Below are 22,430 nucleotides of genomic sequence, written 5' to 3'. Positions count from 1 at the left end.
TATGGAATCTTATTTGTCTAGTTTTGCTTTAGTTGCCTGTGCTTTTGAGATCTTGCACAAAAAATCTTTGCCCAGACCAATGTCTTGGGGTGTTTCCTTAATGTTTTCTTCTAGTAGTTTCATAGTTTTAGGTCTTAGATTTTAGTCTTTATTTTGATTTGATTTTTGCATATGGTGAGAGACTAATATCTAATTTCATTATTCTGCATATAGTTATCCAGTTTTCCCAGCACCATTTACTAAAAAGATGTCATTTGTCCATTGTGTGTTCTTGATACCTCTGTTGAAATGAGTTGACTGTAAATGTGTGAGTTTGTACCTGGGTTGTCTATTCTGTTCCATTGATCTGTTTGTTTTTATGCCAACACCAAGCTGGTTTGGTTACTACAGTTTTGTAGTATTTTTTAAATCAGGTAGTATAATGCCTCCCACTTTGTCCTTCTGTCTCAGGGTTGCTTTGGCTAGTTGGGATCTTTTGTGGTTCCATATAAATTTTAGGTTTGTTTTTTGGATTTCTGTGGAGAATGTCATTTTTATAGGAATTGCATTGAATCTATAAGTTGCTTTGGGTAGAATTGTCATTTAAAAAATATTCTTCCAATCCATGAGCATGGAATCTTTTTCCATTTTTTTGTGTCCTCTTCAATTTCTTTCATCCATGTTTTATAGTTTTCCTTGTATAGATCTTTTACTTCATTGATTAAATTGATTGAAGGTATTTTATATTTTTTGTAGCTATTGTAAATGGGATTATTTCCTTGATTTCTTTTTCAGATTTTTTGCTGTTGGCATAAATAAATGCTACTGATTTTTGTATATTGATTTTATATCCTGCAACTTAACTGAATTTATCAGTTCTAACAGTTTTTTGGTGGAGTTTTTATGCTTTTCCACATATAAGATCATGTTTGCAAACAAGGCAAATTTGACTTCTTCCTTTCTAATTTGAATGCCTTGTATTTCTTTCTCTTACCTAATTGCTCTGGCCAGGACTTAACAGTATTATGTTGAACAAAAGTCATAAATGAGCATCTTGTCTTGTTTCAGATCTTAGAGGAAAGGCTTTCAATTTTTCTGCCATCAGTATGATGCTAGCTGTGGGTTTGTCATATATGCCTCTATTATTTTGAGGTATGTTCTTTCTGTACCTAGTTTGTTGAGGATTTTTATCATAATAGGATGTTGGATTTTATTGAATGCTTTTATAGCATCTATTGAAATCATATGATTTTTTTTCTTGGTTCTGTTAATGTCATGTATCACATTTATTGATTTGTATATGTTGAACCATCCTTGCATCCCTAGGATGAATCCCATTTGATCATGATGAATGATCTTTTTAATGTGTTGTCAAATTCAGTTTGCTAGTATTTTGTTGAGAACTTTTTTATCATGTTCATCAGTGATATTGGCCTGTAGTTTTCTTTTTTCATTGTATTCTTGTCTGATTTTGATATCAGGATATTGCTAGTCTCATAGAATGAGTTTGGAAGTATTCTCTGCTCTCAATTTTTTTTGAAGAATTTGAGTAGAATTATTAGTTCTTCCTGAAACGTTTGGAATTCAGCAGTGAAGCCATCAATTCCTGGACTTTCTTTTGCTGGGAGACTTATTACAGCTTCAATCTTGTTACTTATTGTTGGTTATTGAGGTTTTCCATTTTTTCATGTTTCAGTCTTGGTAGGTTGTATGTGTCCAAGAAATTATCCACTTCTTCTAGGTTTTTCAATTTGTTGGTATATAGTTGTTCATAACAGTGTCTAATGATTCTTTGTATTTCTGTGGTCTCAATTGTTATGCCTTCACTTTCATTTCTAGTTTTATTTATTTAGGTCTTCTCTTTTTCTTAGTCTCACTAAAGGTTTGTTGATTTTGTTTATCTTTTCAAAAAGCCAACTTTTTGTTTTGTAGACTTTCTGTATTTTTAAAGTCTCAATTTCATTTATTTTTTCTCTGATCTTATTGTTTCTTTTCTTCTAATTTCAGGTTGTTCTTGCTTTTCTAGATCCTTGTGCTGCAGCCCTGCTGCTTGGGAGGGTGGGGTGGCTTTTAGTGGCAGCAGCCACAGGTGTGTGGGTCTCAGCAGTGGCAGCCTGCAGCCATGGAACCTGCAGGCAGGGGAGTCTCTTCTTGGGGCATGTAAAAATGTGTGGTGGTTCTGCTGCTAAGAGCGGTGGGGTCACTGCCAGTCGCTCATGCTTTGGCCCTGGTAGCAGCAGCAAGCCACAGTGGTGGCTGTGGATGAGAGATGTCAGTGGGGCTCTAGGGACGTAAAGATGTATGGGCTGTTGGGCCTCAGGGCAGTCTGGTAGTGGCTGGGCTCTCAAAATAGCACCTTGCCATAGCAGCTTAGGATGTCTGGGACCCAGTGCGAGCTCCCTCTATGGGGCAATACCATTGTACATTCTCCAGGCAGCTCCTCCTGTTAGTCTCAGGGCCTGTGAGGGTCAAAGGGCTCTTCCTTGGCTAGGATTGCAGGAGTCCATGGTGGGAGTGGGGGTCTCTCACCCTTTCCACACATTGGGGAACCTTTCCAGGTCCCAGCCAATCCTGGCTGAGCTGGCTGCCTTGCTTCCCTGCCCTTCCTTGCTTTAGGTGTTTCCTATAACTTCTCTGTTGAATTCCAGTGTTCTGTGTTAGATGATCTAGTCAAAGCGTGATTATCTACTCACTATTTTGGTTCCTCTTTTTGAAGGAGGTGAATGTACTAGAAGCCTCTAGTCAGCCATCTTGAAGCTCCTGAGATTGGTCTAGGTTTTACAAATATACATATTTAATCAATCACTCTTTACCTTCTAACAATAGCATAACAACCTTATAAGAGTATATTCCCAATTCCTTCCTCAATTTTTTCTGTTATTGTCATAACATTTGCTTTTACATATGCTAAAAATTATAACATGTGTCTCCTTTGGGGACTGAGTTATCTTTTTGCTTTAGACTCTCAGTTATCTTTTAGAGTAATTAAAAATAACAATAATGTCTTTATATTTATCTTCACATTAATCATTTTGGAGATACTAAGTTCTTTTCATATATATCATTTCTGGCTATAATCATATTTACTCTGGCTGAAGAACTTCTTTTATGCAGGATATTCTGGTTAAAAGAAGTTCATTTCATATAGTGTGGGTCTCCTAGGTTTTGTTTGTCCAAAAAAAAGCACTTTATTTATCCTTCATTTTTAAAGGATATTTTCTCTTATATAGAATTCTGTGTTGAGATATTTTTGTTTTGTTTTTGAAAGATGTCACTGCCATATTACCTGGCTTGCATAGTTTTAAACAAGAAGTCTGCTGCAGTTCTTGTTTCCTTTATATGTAATGTGTCTTTTGTTTCTGGCTGTCTTCAAGGATTTTTTCTCTTTATGTTTGGTTTTCCACAATTTAAATAATATATATCTACGGGGGTGTGTGTGTGTGTGTGTGTTTGATGGGTGTGTATGCAGGATATTTATTCTGCTTAAGGTTCTCTGAACTTCTTGAATCTATGGTTTGGTGTCCTTCATTATTTTCTTAGAAAACTCTCAGCCATTACTCCTTCAAACATATATTTTTGCCTCGTTCTCTCCTTTCTCTTCTGGGATTCCAATTATATACCTCTTAGCCATTTGATATTGTCCCACAGTTATTGGGTGCTCTGTTCTCTGGTTTGTTTTTTTGGTTTTGGTTTTTTGTTTTTACTGTTTTCCTCTTTGTTTTTTAGTTTGGGTAATTTCTGCTGATACATCTTCAGGTTCACTGATTCTTCCCTTGCCTGTGTCAAGCCTACTCTTGAGCCCATCAGAGGCATTCTTCATCTCAGTTACTGTGTCTTCTATTTCTGTTATTTCATTTGTCACGCTGTATCTCCATTTTCTTCTAAAATTCACCTTCTGTTCATCCAGTCATCCACCATTTTCATTAGAGCCTTTAATATATTAATCTTAACTATTTTTTAAATGCCTGTTGGTAATTCCAACGGTTGCCACATATGTGAGTTTTTTTTAATGTTTTATCTCTTAATAGTGGATTTCCTTTTCTTGCTTTCTTGCATCTTATAATTGTTTCATTGAAAGCCAGACGTCTATATAGAATACTACAGATTAAGGTAAAAGCATTCATAGCAGGAAATGGATATGCTTTTCTTTCCTCATGTGGGGAATTAACTCAATTTAGTAAGGAGTTGAGCTGGGTTTCGGCTCTGTTATTGTTCTCTGTAGTGCACCACTGATTTTATATTCCTCTAGCATTGTCTTGTGCATAGAGTGGGGGCTAATTTGCTGGAGATATTTTTTAAATGTTCCTGTTCTTCTCCAGCTTCTGGCTTTCTCTGTGCATCTCAACCTCAGAGAGCTTTCCTTTCTACACTCTCATCTCTTCCTCAGTACAGGACTGCTGTTGTTTATTATTGGGTTTTAAAGCCTGGCACTGGGAGGCACAGGTTCTCTTTTGTCGTGGTTGTGCCTCTGTCTTGGGCAAGCTCTGTCTTTCAGTGTCTAAGAAATGAGAAATATTTCTGCCTCTTTCTTATGATAGGAGACATGTAATGATCTGGAAACAGAATGGTTTCCTGCCTTTTCCCCAGGGGTAGGTCTTCATTTATGCATTGGGTACAAAAGGGTTTCCACTAACAACTTCAGGCTTTAGCTCCCTAGAGAAGGATGCAGGAGGGGTTTCCCATACTTCCTGTGGCAAGTGGGTGCTCTGCTCCTCTGTCTGCACTCTGATGGAGACTTTCCTTGGCATCCTACCTGGTCTCCAATATTTATGGTAACAACCAGTGGAAGTCTGTGGAGAAGGTCTGTGAGTCAGCACAAAATACTCTTGTGTTTGTGGCTACAAGGGTTTTCATGTTCTAACATTAGCCTACCCTCAGCCTTTAACAATTTGTTATAAAATTTATCTGATTTTTTTTTTTTTTTGAGTCTCGCTGTCATCCAGGCTGGAGTACAGCTAAGATAGCATGATCTTGGCTCACTGCAACCTTCACCTCCCGGGTTCAAGCGATTCTCCAGCCTCAGCCTCCCGAGTGAGTAGCTGGAGTTATAGCCCACAACCACGCCCAGCTAATTTTTGTATTTTTAGTAGAGATGGGGTTTCACCATATTGGCCAGGCTGGTCTCGAACTCTGACCTCAGGTAATCTGCCTGCCTCGGCTTCCCAAAGTGCTGGGATTACATTTTGAGCCACTGCGCCTGGCCTTGAATTCTTCTTAGTTGCACGTTTGGTAAGCCTATCTTCTTCCTGTACTGTGGTTGGGTGAGTCAGTGCATATATCCCATCTATCCTTGGAAGTGCTTGTACTTTCTTAGATTTCAAGTTAATTGGTTGCCCTGTAAAGACAGCTCTAATGGATTCAAAGGTGTTATAATTTTGTAAATTGCCCAACATTTTATTGTTAGGGTGGGGGTTGTGGTATTTTCAACTTTCCGTATCTTGAGAATAAACTTGGAAGTGCCAAATCGTTGTTTTTATATTTTCCAGGAGTTCACAGTTGTGGTCCTTGAGAGAGTAGGTCTAATACAAGCTATTCTTCCACTACTAGAAATAAAAACTCTGCCCGCCCTTCCTCCCACCCTTCCTCCCGCCCTTCCTCCCGCCCTTCCTCCCGCCCTTCCTTTAACTTTTTGAGGTAAAATTCACATAACATAAAATTAACTATTGAAAGTGCAAAATTTAGTGGCATTTAATATATTCACAATGTTTTGCAACCACCACTTCTAACTAATTCCCAAATATTTTTATCACCCCAAAAGAAAACCCTCTACCCATTAAACAGTTGTTATCTATTCCCTCATCCCCCAAGCCATTGGAATTACCATTTTGCATGTATCTTTATGGATTTACCTATTCTGAATATTTCATGTTAAATAAATTATACAATATATGACCTTTGTGTCTGACTTCTTTTACTTAGCATAGTGTTTTTGAGGTTCATCATGTTGTAGCAGGTATAAATACTTCATTCTTTTTTAAATTTTTTTTAACTTGACAAAATTAGATACATTTATGGTGTACAACATGATGCTTTGAAACATATATACAGCTGGGTGTGATGGCTCACGCCTGTAATCCCAGCACTTTGGGAAGCTGAGGCAGGCAGATCATGAGGTCAAGAGATAGAGACCATCCTGGCTAACACAGTGAAACTCTGTCTCTGCTAAAAATACAAAAAATTAGCTGGGCGTGGTGGTGCATGCCTGTAGGCCCAGCTACTCAGGAGGCTGAGGCAGGACAGTCGCTTGAACCTGAGAGGCAGAGGTTGCAGTGAGCCAAGATCACGCCATTGCACTCCAGCCTGGGTGACAGAGTGAGACTCCATCTCAAAAAAAAAAAAAAAAAAAAAGTATACAATGTGGAATGGCTAAATCAAGCTAAGTAACGTATGCTATTACCTCACATATGATTTTTTTTGTGGTGAGAACACTTAAACTCTACTCTCTTAGGAATTTTCTAGTATACAATACATTGCTATTAGTTATAATCCCCATGTTGTACAGTAGATCTCTCAAACTTATTTTTCCTGTCTCTCTGAAATTTTGTATACTTTGACCAACACCTCCCCAAATCCCCTACCCTCCAGCCCCTGGTAACAACCAACATTCTACTCTCTGCATCTATCTGTTCACCATTTATAGATTTCCACTTATAAATGAGATCATGCAATATTTGTTTTTCTATTCTTGGCTTATTTCACTTAACATACTTTTCTCCAGTTTCCTCCATATTATTGCAAATGACAAAATTTCCTCCTTTTTTAAGGTTGAATAGTATTGGGTATATATACCATATTTTCTTTATTCATTCACCCATTGATGGACACTTAGATTGATTCCATATCTTGGCTATTGTGAGTAATGCTGAAATAAACATGGAATGCATATTCCTTCAACATTCTATTTCCTTGGGGTATACACCCAGTAGTGGGATTGTTGGATCATATGGTAGCTCCACTTTTAGTTTTTTGAGGAACCTCTATGCTTTTTTTCATAACGGCTGTGCTAATTTATATTCCCACCAATAGCGTAGCAAGATTTCCTTGCTCTACATCCTTGGCAACATTTGTTATCGTTAATCTTTTTAATAATAATAGCCATTCTAACTGGTGTGAGGTGATATCTCATTATGGTTTTAATTTGCATTTCCCTGATGATTAGTGTAGTTGAGCACCTTTTCATATATCTGTTGGACATTTGTACGTCTTCTTTGAGAAATGTCTTTTTTTTTTTTTTTTTTTGAGACAGAGTCTTGTTCTGTCTCCCAGGCTGGAATGTCATGGCATGATCTTGGCTCACTTGCTGCCTGGGTTCAAGCAATTCTCCTGCCTCAGCCTCCCGAGCAGCTGGGATTACAGCCACCCACCACAGGCTATTTCTTTTGTAGTTTTAGGAGAGATGGGGTTTCACCATCTTGGCCAGGCTGGTCTTGAACTCCTGACCTGGTGATCCACCCGCCTTGGCCTCCCAAAGAGCTAGGATTACAGGCGTGAGACACCGCACCCGGCTGAGAAATGTCTATTTTAAGTCCATTTTAAACTTGAGTTGTTTTCTTGTTATTAAGTTGTCTGAGTTCCTTATGTATTTTGGATACTAACCCTTTATCAGACATAAAGGTTTAATAGTAATTTGTTTTCCATTTTGTAGACTGTCTCTGCTCTGTTGATTGTTGCCTTTGCTATACAGAAGCTTTTTAGTTTAATGTAATCCCATTTGTCTATTTTATTTCATTGCCTGTACTTTTGGGGTCATATCCAAAAAATTATTGCCCACACCAGTGTAGTTTTAGAGTTTCTGGTCTTACATTTAAGTCTTTAGTCCATTTTTAGTTAATTTTTGTATATGGAGTAAGATAAGGGTCCAATTTCATTCTTCCACATGTGGATACCCAGTTTTCCTATCACCATTTATTAAAGAGACTGTCCTTTCCCCATTGTATGTTCTTGGTACCTTTGTTGAATATTAATTGACTGTAAATGCATGAATTTACTTCTGGGTGCTCTATTGTATTCCATTGTTTTTTGTGTCTGTTGTTATGCCAGTACCATGCTGTTTTGATTATTATGGCTTTGCAGTAGATATTGAAATCTGGTAGCCTCTAGTTTTCTTTTATTTGCTCAGGTTTGCTTTGGCTATTTGGGGTCACTTATGGTTCTATATGAATTTTAGGTGTGTTTTCTTCTCTTTCTGTGAAAAATGTCATTGGAATTTTGATAGCAATGCCTTGAATCTGTAGATTGCTTTGGGTAGTATGTACATTTAAGCAATATTAGTTCTTCGAATTCATGAACACAGATATCTTTCCATTTGAGTCGTCTTTAATTTCTTTTATCAATGTTTTATAGTTTTTGGCATACAGATCCTTTACACTCTTGGTTAAATTAATTTCTAAATGTTTTTGTAGATATTGTAAATGGAATTGTTTTCTTGATTTTTTTTTCAGAGAGTTCCTTGTTAGTGTATAGGAATGCAACTAATTTTTGTGTGTTATTTTATTTCTTGCACCTTTACTGGATTTACTTATTCTAAGTTTTTTATGACATTCTTAGGAATTTTTTAAAATATAAGATCATGTCTGAAAACAGACAATTTAACTTCTTCCTTTCCAATTTGGATTTGTTTATCTTCCTCTTGCCTAATCACTCTAGCTAGAACTTCTAGAGAGAAGTGGAAAGAGTGGACATCCTTGTCTTGTTCCTGATCTTCGAGGAAAAGCTTTCAATTTCACTGTTGAGTATAATGTTAGCTGTGAGTCTGTCATCAAAGTGTGTTGAATTTTGTCAAATGCTTTTTCCACATCTATTGAGATGATCATATGGTTTTGTCCTTAATTCTGTTAATGTGTATACATTTATTGACTTACGTATGTTGAACCATCCTTGCATCCCAGAAATAAATCTCACTTATTCACCATGAATGATGCTTTTAATGTGTTGTTAAATTCAGTTTGCTAATATTTTGTTGAGGATTTTTACACCTATATTATCAGGGATATTGACATAAATTTATCTTTTTGTAGTGTCCTTGTCTGCCTTAAGTATCAGAGTAGCACTGTCCTTGCAAACTGAGTTTGAAGGTGTTTTCTCCTTTTTAATTTTTTGGAAGCATTTGAGAAGAATTGGAAGTAGTTCATGTTTCGTAGAATTCAGCAGTGAAGCCGTCAGATCTTGGGCATTTCTTTCACAGGAGACTTTTTATTACTGTCTCAATATCCTTACTCATTATTGGTCTGTTCAGGTTTTCTGTTAGTTCATGACTCAGTTTTGATAGGTTGTATGTTTCTAGGAATAGATCAATTTCTTCTAGGTTATCCAATTTATTGGCATCTAATTGTTCATAGTAGACTCATAATCCTTTGTGGTTCTGTGATATCAGTTGTAATGTCTCCTCTTTCATTTCTGATTTTGAGTCTACTCTTTTTTTCTTAATGTAGTTAGAGGTTTGCCAGTTTGATTTTTTTTCAGTAAACCAACGCTTAGTTTCATTGATCTTTTCTACTTTTTTCTAGTCTCAATTGTATTTGTTTCTGCTCTGATCTTTATTATTTCTTCTACTAACTTTGGACTTAGTTTGTTCTTTTTCTATTAATAGTTGCTTTAGGTGTAACATTAGGTTGCTTGAGATTTTTCTTCTTTTTTGATGTAGACATTTATTGCTATAAAGTTTCCTCAAAGAACTGCTTTTGCTGCATCCTATAATTTCTGGTATGTTTTGTGTCTATTTTCATTTGTGTCAGGATATTTTTATAACTTCCCATTTTAGTTTCTTCTTTGATCTATTGATTGTTCAGGGACATGTTTAATTTCCACATATTGGTAAATTTTCCAAAAATTCTCTTGTAATTCATCTCTGGTTTCATACAATTGTCATCAGAAAACACAGTTGATATGATTTCAATCTTATGTATTAGTTAAGACTTGTTTTGTGGCTTGACATATGATCTATCCTGGAGAATGTTCTGTGTGTGCTGGGAAAGAATGTATATGCTGCTGCTGTTGGGTGGAATGTTCTGTATATGCCTTTTAGTTCCATTTGGTCTAAAGTGTAGCTCAAGCCTAATGTTTCTGTCTTAATTTTCTGTCTGAATTATCTGTCCAGTGTTGAAAGTGGGGTATTACTGAAGTCCTCTACTATTTTTTCTTTTTTTAAAGCTAGTCAAGTGAAGCAGTTGGGGTGGAGAAGAAACAAAGGAATCTGTAACCAGTTGTGATCAATTAGTTGAAAGCACTATTGCATTCAGACCAGCCTGAAGTCCTCTACTGTTGTTGTATTGTAGTCTACCTCTTTCTTCAGATCTATTAATATTTGCTTTATATTTAACTATTCTAATTTTGGGTGCATATATATTTACAATTGTTATATTCTCTGATGAACTGACCCTTTTATAATTATATAATGACCTCCTTTGTCTCTTTCACAGTTTGTGACTTAAAGTCTGGTTTCTTTGACATAACTATAGTTACTCCTGCTCTTATTTCCATTTGCCTGGAATATCTTTTTACATCCTGTCACTTTCAGTCTATGTGTGTTCTTAAAGGTGAAGTGGGTCTCAGGTAACATATAATTGGGTCTTGTGTTTTTAAATGATTCAAGTCATTCTATGTGTTTTAATTGGAGAATTTAATCCATTTACATTCAAAGCAATTATTTATAGGTAAGAACTTACTACTGCCACTTTGTTAATTGTTTTGTGGTTGTTTCGTAGATCCTTTATTTCTTTATTCCTGTCTCCCTTTATTATTGGATGATTTTTTTTATAACATATGCTTGGAGTTCTTACTTTTTATCCTTTTTTAATCTATGGATTTTGCTTTTCTTAGTTACCATGAAGCTTACATAAGTTATAGTTTTAACAGGCTATTTAAGCTGATAACTTAACTTAGTATTATTTTTTAAAATACAACTACAGTTTTTCCCCACTTGCCTCCATTTCCAGAGTTCTTTATCTGTTCATATGAGTTCAAAGTACTATCTAGGGTCCTTTCCTTTCATCCTGAAAAACTCCCTTGGCAATTCTTTTAGGGCAGGTCTACACTAGGGCAAACTCCCTAAGTTTTTGTTAATCTTAGGAGTTAACTTAATTTCTTCTTCATTTTTGCTGGTTATAGGATTCTTGGTTGACAGATCTTTTTTTTCAGCACTTTGTCATTCCACTGCCGTCTTAAACAGTTTCTGATAAAAAATGGCTAGTAATCTTATTGAAGATAACTTTTTTATAAGTCACTCCTCTGTTCCTGCAAATTCACTCTTCATCTTTTGGCAGTTTTATTATATAACATGTCTGCTGTGATGCACTTTGAGTTTATCCTCATTGGAGTTCTTTGAGCTTCTTTGATGTACTGAATTATGACATTCATCAAATTTGGGAAATGTTTGGCTGTAAATTCTTCAAATATTCTTTCTTTCTCTTTTCCTGTGACTCTCATAATGTGTACGTTGGCACACTTGGTGGTTGTCCCATAGGTCATTTAGGCTCTGTTCACTTTTCTTCATTCATTTTTCTTTCTGCTCCTCATTCTGGATAATTTCAAAAGTCCTATGTTCAAGTTCACAGATTCTCTCTTGTCTGCTTTAATCTGCAGTTGAAGCCCTTGAATAAATCTTTCATTTCAGTTATTACACTTTCTAATGTAGAATTTATATTTTTTAAAAAATTTTATTCTTTATTGATAGTCTCTTTTTTTGCATACATTGTTTGCTTAGCTTCCTTTTGTACTTTGTCAGCTCTTTAAGCATATTTAGGAAAGTTGTTTTAAAATCTTTGTCTTGTAAGTCCAAAGTCCTGGCTTCTGCAGGAAAGATTTCTGTTTATGTTTTCCTGTGAATGGGCCATATTTTATTTTTGTATGTCTTGTAATTTTCTGGTGAAAATTGGGCATTTCAAATATTATAGTGTGGTAACTCTGAAAATATCCCCCTTCCCCAGGGGTTGCTATTGTTGATTGCTGAGGGCTACAATTACCTATCTGTTTAATGACTTATGTAAACTATTTTTGCAAAGACTGTATTCTTTGTTTGTGGTGGGTCTGTGGTCTGATCCATTATCCAAGTGATCAGCCAGTGAACTGACAGAGCTTTCCACAAACACCAGAATTCATCCACCCTCTTTTTTTTATTAAGCAGCGCCCTGTTAGCTGCAAGTTTTGGATTATATTCTGGAGTTCTGAGATCATTGATCTGTCAGTCATTGACAGTTTATATTTATTTCAGTGGAGGGACTGATTTTTGGACATCCTATTCCATCATTTTCTGTGATGTCACTTACACCTTCTTTTTTGATATATTTTTTCTTTGATATTAATCTTTTTATTTTCATATATTCTTTAAATTTCTGTTTTTGTTTCCTGGGGCTCAGGGAATAAGAGGTTCACGACATGCAAAGTAATATGTGTTTTCTTTTAATGCTTGATGTTTCCTAGCTTGACAACCTGCTAATACATTTCATCCATGCATCTATATCCATAGAATAAATATCCATGATATTTATTCTATCAATAAAGAATAAAATTTTTTAAAAATATATGAATTCTACATTAGAAAGTGTAATAACTGAAATGAAAGATTTATTCAAGGGCTTCAACCAGTTGCACAGGTTAAATTGTAAATAAATTCTACTCCTCATATAAGAGAAAGCAAAAGGAGAACATTCAATCTCATTTTATCATTTATAACCAACAATAATACTAAGTTTAAAAACTATACTGATATTTAATTATTTTTTTTCTATTCACTTTCTCTTCTCTGTTTTTATTTCAGGATCCATATTTTCCACCTCAAAAAATGAGTGAATATGTAATAGGCCCTTATTTTGTAGGTAAGATCTTATTTATATATAAATTATTGTAATTTTCAAAAACTTATTCAGTGAAATTGGGAATATGAACTCATATAAAATAATTATTATCAAGACCTTCTTTCAAAAGGTAAATTATACTATGATGACTTTTGATTATTGGCATGAAAACCTATGGAATTATAGTATCAGCAGAAAATCAAGGAAAGCAAAATACAGGTGGCCTTAAAATCTGGAAACCTAGATATTTTACCAGTTTTATGATATTAGTAAACCAATTATTATATTTATTTATCTGTGTTTCCAAACTTTTTGTCTGCACCATGAATCTTTCTAGTCAGAAGTTTTCTCTAATTCAAGAAGTTGTTCAGTGACCTTATGAAGACACATTTAATGTATCACCAAGCATCATAATAAAAATATTTAACAACGAATATACCATAAGCCTGGCAAACCAGATTACACAGTTCTGTTGGATGAGTTCTGGAGGCCCACTGCTGTGCCATGTTAGAGTTAAGGGAAATGGAAGATTCCTAAGGGAATCAAGGTAGTCAGAACAATATATGTAAAGTGACACTTGAACATCTTGAGGTAGCAACTTTTTTTGTTTGTTTACTTTAAGTTCTGGGATACATGTGCAGAACATGCAGGTTTGTTACATAGGTATTCATTTGCCATGGTGGTTTGCTGCACCCATCAACCCGTCATCTAGGCTTTAAGCCCTGCATGCATTAGGTATTTGTCCTAATTCTCTCTCACCTCTTGCCCCTGACCCTTCGACAGGCCCCAGTATGTGATGTTCCCCTCCCTGTGTCCATTTGTTCTCCTTGTTCAGCTCCCACTTATGAGTGAGAACATGTGGTGTTTGGTTTTCCTTTCCTGTGTTAGTTTGCTGAGGATGGTTTCCAGCTTCATCCATGTCCCTGCAAAGGACGTGAACCCATTCTTTTTCATGGCTGTACAGTATTCCATGGTGTATATGTGCCACATTTTCTTTATCCAGTCTATCATTGATGGGCATTTGGGTTGGTTCCAAGTCTTTGCTATTATAAATAGTGCTGCAATAAACATGTCGTGTGCATGTGTTTTTGTAGTAGAATGATTTATAATCCTTTGGGTATATACCTGGTAACGGGATTGCTGGGTCAAATGGTATTTCTGGTGCTAGATCCTTGAGGAATTGATACACTGTCTTCCACAAAGGTTGAACTAGTTTACATGCCCACCAACAATGTAAAAGCATTCCTATTTCTCCACAGCCTCACCAGCATCTGTTGTCTCCTGACTTTTTAATGATTGCCATTCTAACTAGCATGAGATGGTATCTCAATGTGGTTTTGACTTCATTTCTCTAATGATCAGTGATGATGAGCTTTTTTTCATGTTTGTTGGCTGCATAAATGTCTTCTTTTGAGAAGTGTCTGTTGATATCCTTTGACCACTTTTTGAAGGGGTCGTTTTTTTCTTGTAAATTTAAGTTCCTTTTAGATTCTGGATATTAGACCCTTGTCAGATGGATAGATTGCAAAAAATTTCTCCCATTCTGTAGGTTGTCTGTTCACCCTGATGATAGTTTCTTTTGCTGTGCAGAAGCTCTTTAGTTTAATTAGATCCCATTTGTCAATTTTGGCTTTTGTTGCAATTGCTTTTGGTGTTTTAGTCATGAAGTCTTTGCCCATGCCTATGTCCTGAATGGTACTGTCTAGGTTTTCTTCTAGGGTTTTTATGGTTTTAGGTCTTACATGTAAGTCTTTAATCCATCTTGAGTTAATTTTTGTATAAGGTGTAAGGAAGGGATCCAGTTTCTGTTTTCTGCATATGGCTAGCCAGCTTTCTCAGCACAGTTTATTAAATAGGGAATCCTTTCCCCATTGCTTGTTTTTGTCAGGTTTGTTGAATATCAGATGGTTGTAGATGTGTGGTATTATTTCTGAGGTCTCTAATCTGTTCCATTGATCTATATATCTGTTTTGGTACCAGTACCATGCTGTTTTGGTTACTGTAGCCTTGTAGTATAGTTTGAAGTAGGTAGCATGATGCCTCTAGCTTTGTTCTTTTTGCTTAGGATTGTCTTGGCTATATGGGCTCTTTTTTGGTTCCATATTATATTTAAAGCAGTTTTTTTCAATTCTGCAAAGAAAGTCTATGATAGCTTGATGGGAATTGCATTGAATCTGTCAATTGCTTTGAGCAGTATGGCCATTTTCACCATATTGATTCTTCCTATCCATGAGCATGGAATGTTTTTCCATTTGTTGTGTCCTCTCTTATTTCCTTGAGCAGTGGTTTGTAGTTCTCCTTGAAGAGGTCCTCACATCCCTTGTAAGTTGTATTCCTAAGTATTTTATTCTCTTTCTAGCAATTGTGAATGGGAGTTCCCTCATGATTTGGCTCTCTGCTTGTCTATTATTGGTGTATAGGAATGCTTGTGATTTTTGCACATTGATTTTGTATCCTGAGACATTGCTGAAGTTGCTTATCAGCTTAAGGAGTTTCTAGGCTGAGATGATGGGGTTTTCTAAATATACAATCATGTCATCTGTAAACAGAAACAATTTGACTTCCTCTCTTCCTATTTGAATACCTTTATTTCTTTCTCTTGCCTGATTGCCCTGGCCAGAACTTCTAATACTATGTTGAATAGGAGTGGTGAGAGAGGGCATCCTTGTCTTGTGCCGGTTTTCAAAGGGAATGGTTCCCACTTTTGCCCATTCAGTATGATATTGGCTATGGGTTTACCATAAATAGCTCTTATTATTTTAAGAAATGGTCCATCAATACCTAGTTTATTGAGAGTTTTTAGCATGAAGGATGTTGAATTTTATTGAAGGACTTTTCTGCATCTATTGAGATAATCATGTGGTTTTTGTCACTAGTTCTGTTTGAGGTAGCAACTTTTTACCAGTTAGTATAACAGTGTTTTACTATTCTTGCAATTGGGACTGTCACAACTGTGTAGTGACTGGATAACCATTTAGAACAGACTGAAGTAATCTAGTTAAAATGAAGAGAAAATAGTAAGATAGCTGAAACACCACTTGCTATAGAAGGAAGATGATCAAGCAATCACATATCTTTGTAATATATAAGCATTCTTGAGTTATAGAGAGAACATTCCAATTAAGGACTTACGGGTAAAAGAATCAAAGGAAAGTGTGATTGAGAAGTATAGTTTTAGAATAAAGTTCCCAAATGGAAATTTTAGCTTAGCTTGAATAGTAGAATGCAGAGAAATAAAGGATTTTTAACATGATTAGAATTTAATGCTTTAGCCATATTCACACATCTGTTTCATACAGTCATACCAGTTCTAAGAACATACACTGTGATGCAGAAAGCTATTTTAGAATGTAGGATGTCAGTCTCAGGAACTAATACTTTAAATGCTAGGAAAATTTTAAGCTATTTAATCCCCAGTGATTCTGGTGAGGGCTCAGAAAAGGAAGAGAGCTGTAGGAAAAGTCTGAAACTTCTTAGGGATTACATAAGTGGTTGCTATGAGAATGATGGTTGAAATACAGACCCGAAAGGCAATTCTGATGAGGTTTCAGGTGGGAATGAGGATCCAGGTATTGGAAACTGGAGTAAAGGTTATCCTGTTATAAAGTAGCAGAGAATTTAGCTAAATTGTCTCCATGCCTGAGGGCTTTATAGAAGGCAGAATTAAGAGTGATGAACAAGGCTATTTGGTGAAAGAAATTTCTAAGCAAAACGTTGAAGGAGCTCCATGATTTCTTTTAACTGCATACAGTAAAATGTAAGAGAAGATAAAGATTTAAAGATAAAATTTATAATTAAAAGGGAGGCAGAAAGGAAAGATTTTAAAAATTGACAGCCCAGCCAATGTAAAGAACGGAAATGCATGTTTAGGAAAGCAAACCAAAGGTGTTGCCAAGTTGCTGTTTGCTAACAAAATTAGCATGACTAGTAGGGAGCCAGGTGATATTCATCAATAAAATGGAAGAATGACCCAGAAGGCATTTCAGAGATCTTAAAGGCAAACTAGGAACTTGAGGGCAAGGTTTCCAGAGAGGAGCCCATGGGACCTCAACATTCAATCTCTGTGTCACCTCAAGTGTCTGATCCCCACATTTTAGCAAAAGGCTTCTTGGACACCCTAGCAATGGCTTAAGCCAACCTGGGTGCAGCTCATGTTTTCACTCCATAGGGTACAAGTGGTAAGTCTTGGTGGCATTCATATGGTGCTAATTCTGCAGGTGCACACAGTTCATGAGCTACCTCCACCTAGATTTCAAAGGATATTGTTGACAGCCTGGGGGTCCAGGCAGAAACTTGTTGCAGGGGTCAAGCTTTTGTAGAGAGCTACAGTGAGGGCAATGTCCAGCAGACAGTTGAGGTTTGGGCTCTCGCAGAGACATCAGAACTGTAGAGCTACTCACATGCAACGCCAGCCTGGGAGAGCGGCCGGCAAAAGACCCTAACCCATTAGAGGTGCTATTTGGGCTAAGCCTAGCAAAGCTGTGGGAATGCGGCTGCCTGAGGCCTTAGGGACCCAACCCCTGCCCCAGTGTGCCCAGAAGGTGGGACACGGAGTCAAGAAAGATTATTCTGGAGGCTTAAGATTTGATGTGCACTCCATTGGATTTTGGACTTACTTGTGAGCATTAACCTCTTTCTTCTTGTCTATTCCTCCCTTTTGCAATGAGAATGTCTCTTCCATGCCTGTCCCACCATTGTATTTTGGAAACAGGTAACTTGTTTAATTTCACAGGCTGACAGCTAGAAGGGAATTTACCTCAGGATAAATTGTGCCTGACTGTTGCCCATATCTGATTTTGATGAGACTCTGGACCTTTGAGTTGGTGCTGGAATGAGTTAAGAATTTGTAGCTATTGGGATGGAATGAATGTATTTTGCATGTAAGAAGAACATGAGTTTTGAAGGGCCAGAGGTAAAATGTTATGGTTCGAATATATCCCTCAAAAGCATGTGTTTGAAATGTAATGCCCAATGCAACAGTGTTGGGAGGTGGGACCTTTAAGAGGTGATTAGTTCAAGAGATCTTCACCCTCATGAATGGATTAATGCCATTATCACAGGAGTGGATTATCAGCAAGCGTGGGTTCCTTATAAAGGATGCATTTGGCCCTATTTGTCTCTTGCCCTCTCTTGTCCTCTTGCCTTCCACCAAGGGAATAACACTGTTAGAAGGCTATTGCCAGATGCTGGCACCTTGATATTGGACTATCCAGCTTCTAAAACTAAGAAATAAATTTCTGTTCCTTATAAAATACCCAGTCTCAGATATTCTTTATGGCAGCACAGAACAGTTGAAGACAGATACCCATAAAGCTTTTGTTTTAATATCCTTTGGATTCTTCAAACCATAGGAAGACTTTTGGAATAAATCTGATAGAATAAGCTTATTCTATTATTTCTAACTACTCATTGGAAGGGGGAGATTATTCTATCAAGTAATAAAAAATGTTAATGAGGGTATAGAGTAGATCCCATCCCTGCTTTACCACTAACTAGTTCTGTGACCTTAGACAATCATTTGTCTTATAAAAGCATTACTTTCCCAATTTTAAAAATAAGAGTAAACTAGATACCAAGAATAAATATTTCAATGTTTCTTTGTAATTGCATTATATTGCCTTATTTGGTCTTTAAAACTTTGTAAATGCTACACATAGATTAAATTATTTAATTTTCATACAACCCTGTGAGGTTGACACTATGAACCTACTTTTACATATGAGGCAACAAAGACATTTTGGAAAGTCTGAGTAATTTGAAAATTTATAAAAGATGTCTATGAAACAAGCCAGTTGTCCAGTTTCCTCTGAAGAGTCTCTGTAAGCAATGTCCAGTCTATGGTGTATCTAAAATTTAAAATAAATACTTGGGAGGGGAAAACAGGGCCTGTTTTCTTACTGCTCACCACTATCTTGCTCTTGGGCAGGTCATTAACTTTTCTGGAATTTTTCTCATCTTTAAAATGAGAGAGGTGGCCGGGCACGGTGGCTCACTCCTGTAATCCCAGCGCTTTGGGAGGCCAAGGCGGGTGGATCATGAGGTCAGGAGATTGAGACCACGGTGAAACCCCGTCTCTACTAAAAATACAAAAAATTAGCCGGGCGTAGTGGCGGGCGCCTGTAGTCCCAGCTACTTGGGAGGCTGAGGCAGGAGAATGGCGTGAACCCAGGAGGCGGAGCTTGCAGTGAGCTGAGATTGCGCCACTGCACTCCAGCCTGGGTGACAGAGCAAGACTCCGTCTCAAAAAAAAAAAAAAAAAAAAAAAAAATGAGAAAGGTAGTTTCAAGACTGTTGGATTGTCTATTACTCTAAACATCTATATTCCTAAAATTATATCTGAACAGAGCCTTTAAAAACTATATAAATAAGATTTCAAAATATATATGTAAAATGTTTTTTGTCATACTTTGCATTATACTTTTCCATTTACTCATGCAGACCAGTCCTATACAATTAACCCAATAAATTATATACATTATATAATTATATTACATAAAATGTATTTACATTATATAAAATGAAATCAATGCATTAAAGAGTTTAGTAGTGCTCACATCACACTCTTGTTGATTCCTAGAATTATCATTACCTGTAAGCAAATTAGAGGTGTGTGCCTAGTCCCGTTACTTTGAAGCTACTTTCATAAAGACCCTCTGACTCCTGGTATTTATGCACATATATTTTAGCCTAGGCTGACAAGTCATTGAAGATCTTGGTCATTCCACTCCCTGCTTTGTCATTGTCTTAGTTTGTTACATAAGATTCCTCTCTAGGGACATGAATTCTTTAGGAAATCCAGAATTATTCATGAAAGATATCTAGAATGTAAAGTGTCTGCAGAGCGTTACAGAGTTGGGTATCTATAGCAAATGTATGATGGAAGATTACCCAAATGACTGCTAGAAGACAGGCTAAAATGAGGTAGTCCCAAGAAAGATAAGTAAAGCAATTTTTTTAATACTTCCAGTGAAGCACAGCTTTGAATAATGTACATAATCTTTAGCAGTCACAGAAGAGGACAGAAGCACCAGGAGTTCAATGATAAAATTAAAAAAAAATTTTTTGACTTTTTGATTTATTTTTTGAACTAACATTAAGAGCCAGAGTCAAAACTAGAAGTACCAAATACAAACATTTACTATAATCTGTCTAAAAGACAGTATCTTATGTACATAAAAGTACAGAGCATGGTGACATTTAACTTTAATCACTTAATGTATGCATTTCAACATTACTATTAAACATAGTAGTTGGTCATTAGGTGACAGATCCAGGGGTGCAGTGTGTCAGGGGTCAGAGGATAGGGGGTAGTAATGATAGCAATGTCGACCTAAAAGGAAAAAGTGAAGGCAAAATTATATTGGTAGACAGTTTATTTGGGCCAAGCTTGAGGACAGCAACCCAGGAGCTTAGATTCAAGTTGCCCTGAATATACACTCCAATTAGCTGCGGTTATAAGGGTATTTTTAAAGGAAAAGAAGAGGCAGTTTCTAAGTTGTTTACCAAAAATTTCCATTAAAATAACATAAGGTATAGATTGGCTATACATTTTTTGTTAGTATTACAAATTTCTGAAACATGAAGATAGTGAGTGAGGGAGCTAACCAGCAATTGCCCCCAAGCATGGGCGTGGAAGCTGGGGGGTGGGGGTGGGGGCAGTCATGACTGAAGTCTCATATTCATGTTTCTCTGGGCCTAATAAATTTTTCGTATCTTACATAGCTCAGACTCTGACCTATTTTTCTTTTCTCAGTAACAATATCAACAAAATTACATTTGTGCTGCTTATATTCCAGACACAGTGTTATTACATGCCTTAACCCTGTCAACTGAAGAATCACAATGTTCATAAATTTTGGAAAAAAATAGCTTTATTTCTTAAAAAGGGTTGCAGCCTGTAGGTTGGCCAACCACATGCTGGGAAGCATAACCTTGGGCAGAAGCTGGAAGCAGACAGTTGTTTTTTTTTTTTTTTTTTTGAGATGGAGTCTCGTTCTGTCACCCAGGCTGGAGTGCGATGGCATGATCTCAGCCCACTGCAACCTCTGCCTCCCGGGCTCAAGTGATCCTCCTGCCTCAGCCTCCTGAGTAGCTGGGACTACAGGCACACGCCACCACGCCCAGCTATTTTTTTTATTTTTAGTAGAGACGGGGTTTCACCATGTTGGCCAGAATGGCCTCAATCTCTTGACTTCGTGATCCACCCACCTCGGCCTTCCGAAATGCTGGGATTACAGGCGTAGGCCACCGTGCCCAGGCTGAAGCAGGCACTTTGAAAGAGGAAAGGATGGGAGAGGAATTTGTGCTAAACAGGTTGGCTATGTATTTAACAGGTTATAGGAGGAGCTGTGAATATTAGTGACAAGTGGGACATGTGCATGCATAGTAAGCAAACATACATGCTACATTCTTCCTATGTTCATGTTGGGCTGAAGACTTAACATTTAAATGCATTAAAATTAGACTCCATACATCAAAAGGTGAAATGGAGGACACAGAGGCATCCTGTGTGCAGTCTCTGTAAACTGGCCAGAACCAGCCCATGGTGTTGGTGAGGGCGGCGGGGAGTCTCTTATCAAGAAAGAATGCTGATCAGTTGCTGTGTCAAAATTGCAAAAGGGAGGAGCAGCAACAGGCAGCTGGCTGAAATCAGCGGTGGAATAAATCTTGTGAAAGGGCTGGTTTCTGTTTAACCATTAGGAAAGAAAGCCTAATGGTGGTTAGCAAAGGAAGGGGTATAACAAGGCATGACCAACCTCCCATCCCATCATGGCTGGGATTTTAAGGTTTATCTGGGGTCCACTGGCCAAGAAGGGGGTCTGCTCAGTTGGTTGCAGGGCTGAGGATTTAATTTTTGTTTCTCAGGCATTAAATCACACAACAACCCTTATAGGGAGGATCTTCATCTTTTGACAAATGAGGAAACTGAGGCTGAAGGAGGCCAAATGACTTGTCCAAAGTTAGTCACATAGTCACAGAAACTATTTGAGTCCAAGCAGTCTCCTCCAGAGCCTGTGCTCTTAACTGTGCTGTCATAATCACTAATTAAAGATGTGTCTGTAAAATACACTTGTCAAATGTCACAAGTGTCAGCTTATCTACATAATCATTTTCTTCATTCTTTTTCAGATGGGTTAATACAAGATAAGCCCTATGGACAGAAAAATGCAAATAGAAAGGGAAAAGCAGTAAGTAGATTGATATAGCCTTTAAAAACCATTTTTAAAGGATATACCATTTAGGAGCATCCTAAATGTTAGCATTTTACATTGTTTTGAATTAATATTTACTGACAGTATTCTGCCAGAAAGAAAGTACATACTTTATTATCATACATGTATACATTGATTATAAATCAACTTCATCATATACTTTATAGTTACTTATAAATTTATAAATTATTATAAAGTAATACAAATATAACATCAACTTTAGCTAGGCTACACTATTTGTTGCTTCTACCTCCCCCAAAATAGTTATTGCTTAATAGGCAAACCACAATAGGACCAGAAAAGCACAGGCTATGGCTGCCCATCTACTGGGACATGAGCAATTTTAAAGAAGCCACTTTTCTCATCCCAATTTCCCATTAATACTTAAAGTTAACTATTTTGGATTCCATTCTTTGAACTTTGAAAATGTTTAATTGTTCAAGATTCA

General features: G+C 36.8%; 1 protein-coding gene across 10 annotated transcripts in view; it reads left to right on the top strand.

Annotated features, from left to right (window-relative positions):
• The window catches only part of C2CD6 (C2 calcium dependent domain containing 6), a 180,905-nt gene that overhangs the window by 119,226 nt on the left and 39,249 nt on the right, over nucleotides 1–22,430 (top strand). For 8 of the 10 annotated variants that reach the window (XR_008501194.1, XR_008501193.1, XM_054479124.1 and 5 more), the window contains 2 exons: nucleotides 12,734–12,791; nucleotides 21,900–21,958. The exons of the other annotated variants lie outside the window; for them this stretch is intronic. Coding sequence is in view for 6 of the 8 variants with exons in the window: in XM_054479124.1 (XP_054335099.1) it covers nucleotides 12,734–12,791; nucleotides 21,900–21,958 (117 nt within the window). In the remaining 2 variants the exon portion in view is untranslated. The remainder of the gene's footprint in view (nucleotides 1–12,733; nucleotides 12,792–21,899; nucleotides 21,959–22,430) is intronic. 10 annotated transcript variants of the gene reach the window in all.

The sequence above is a fragment of the Pongo pygmaeus genome, chromosome 11, assembly GCF_028885625.2.
Source record: "Pongo pygmaeus isolate AG05252 chromosome 11, NHGRI_mPonPyg2-v2.0_pri, whole genome shotgun sequence".
Taxonomy (NCBI): domain Eukaryota; kingdom Metazoa; phylum Chordata; class Mammalia; order Primates; family Hominidae; genus Pongo; species Pongo pygmaeus.
Note: the sequence above shows the minus strand (reverse complement) of the source record. Positions and strands in the feature narration are given on the sequence as shown.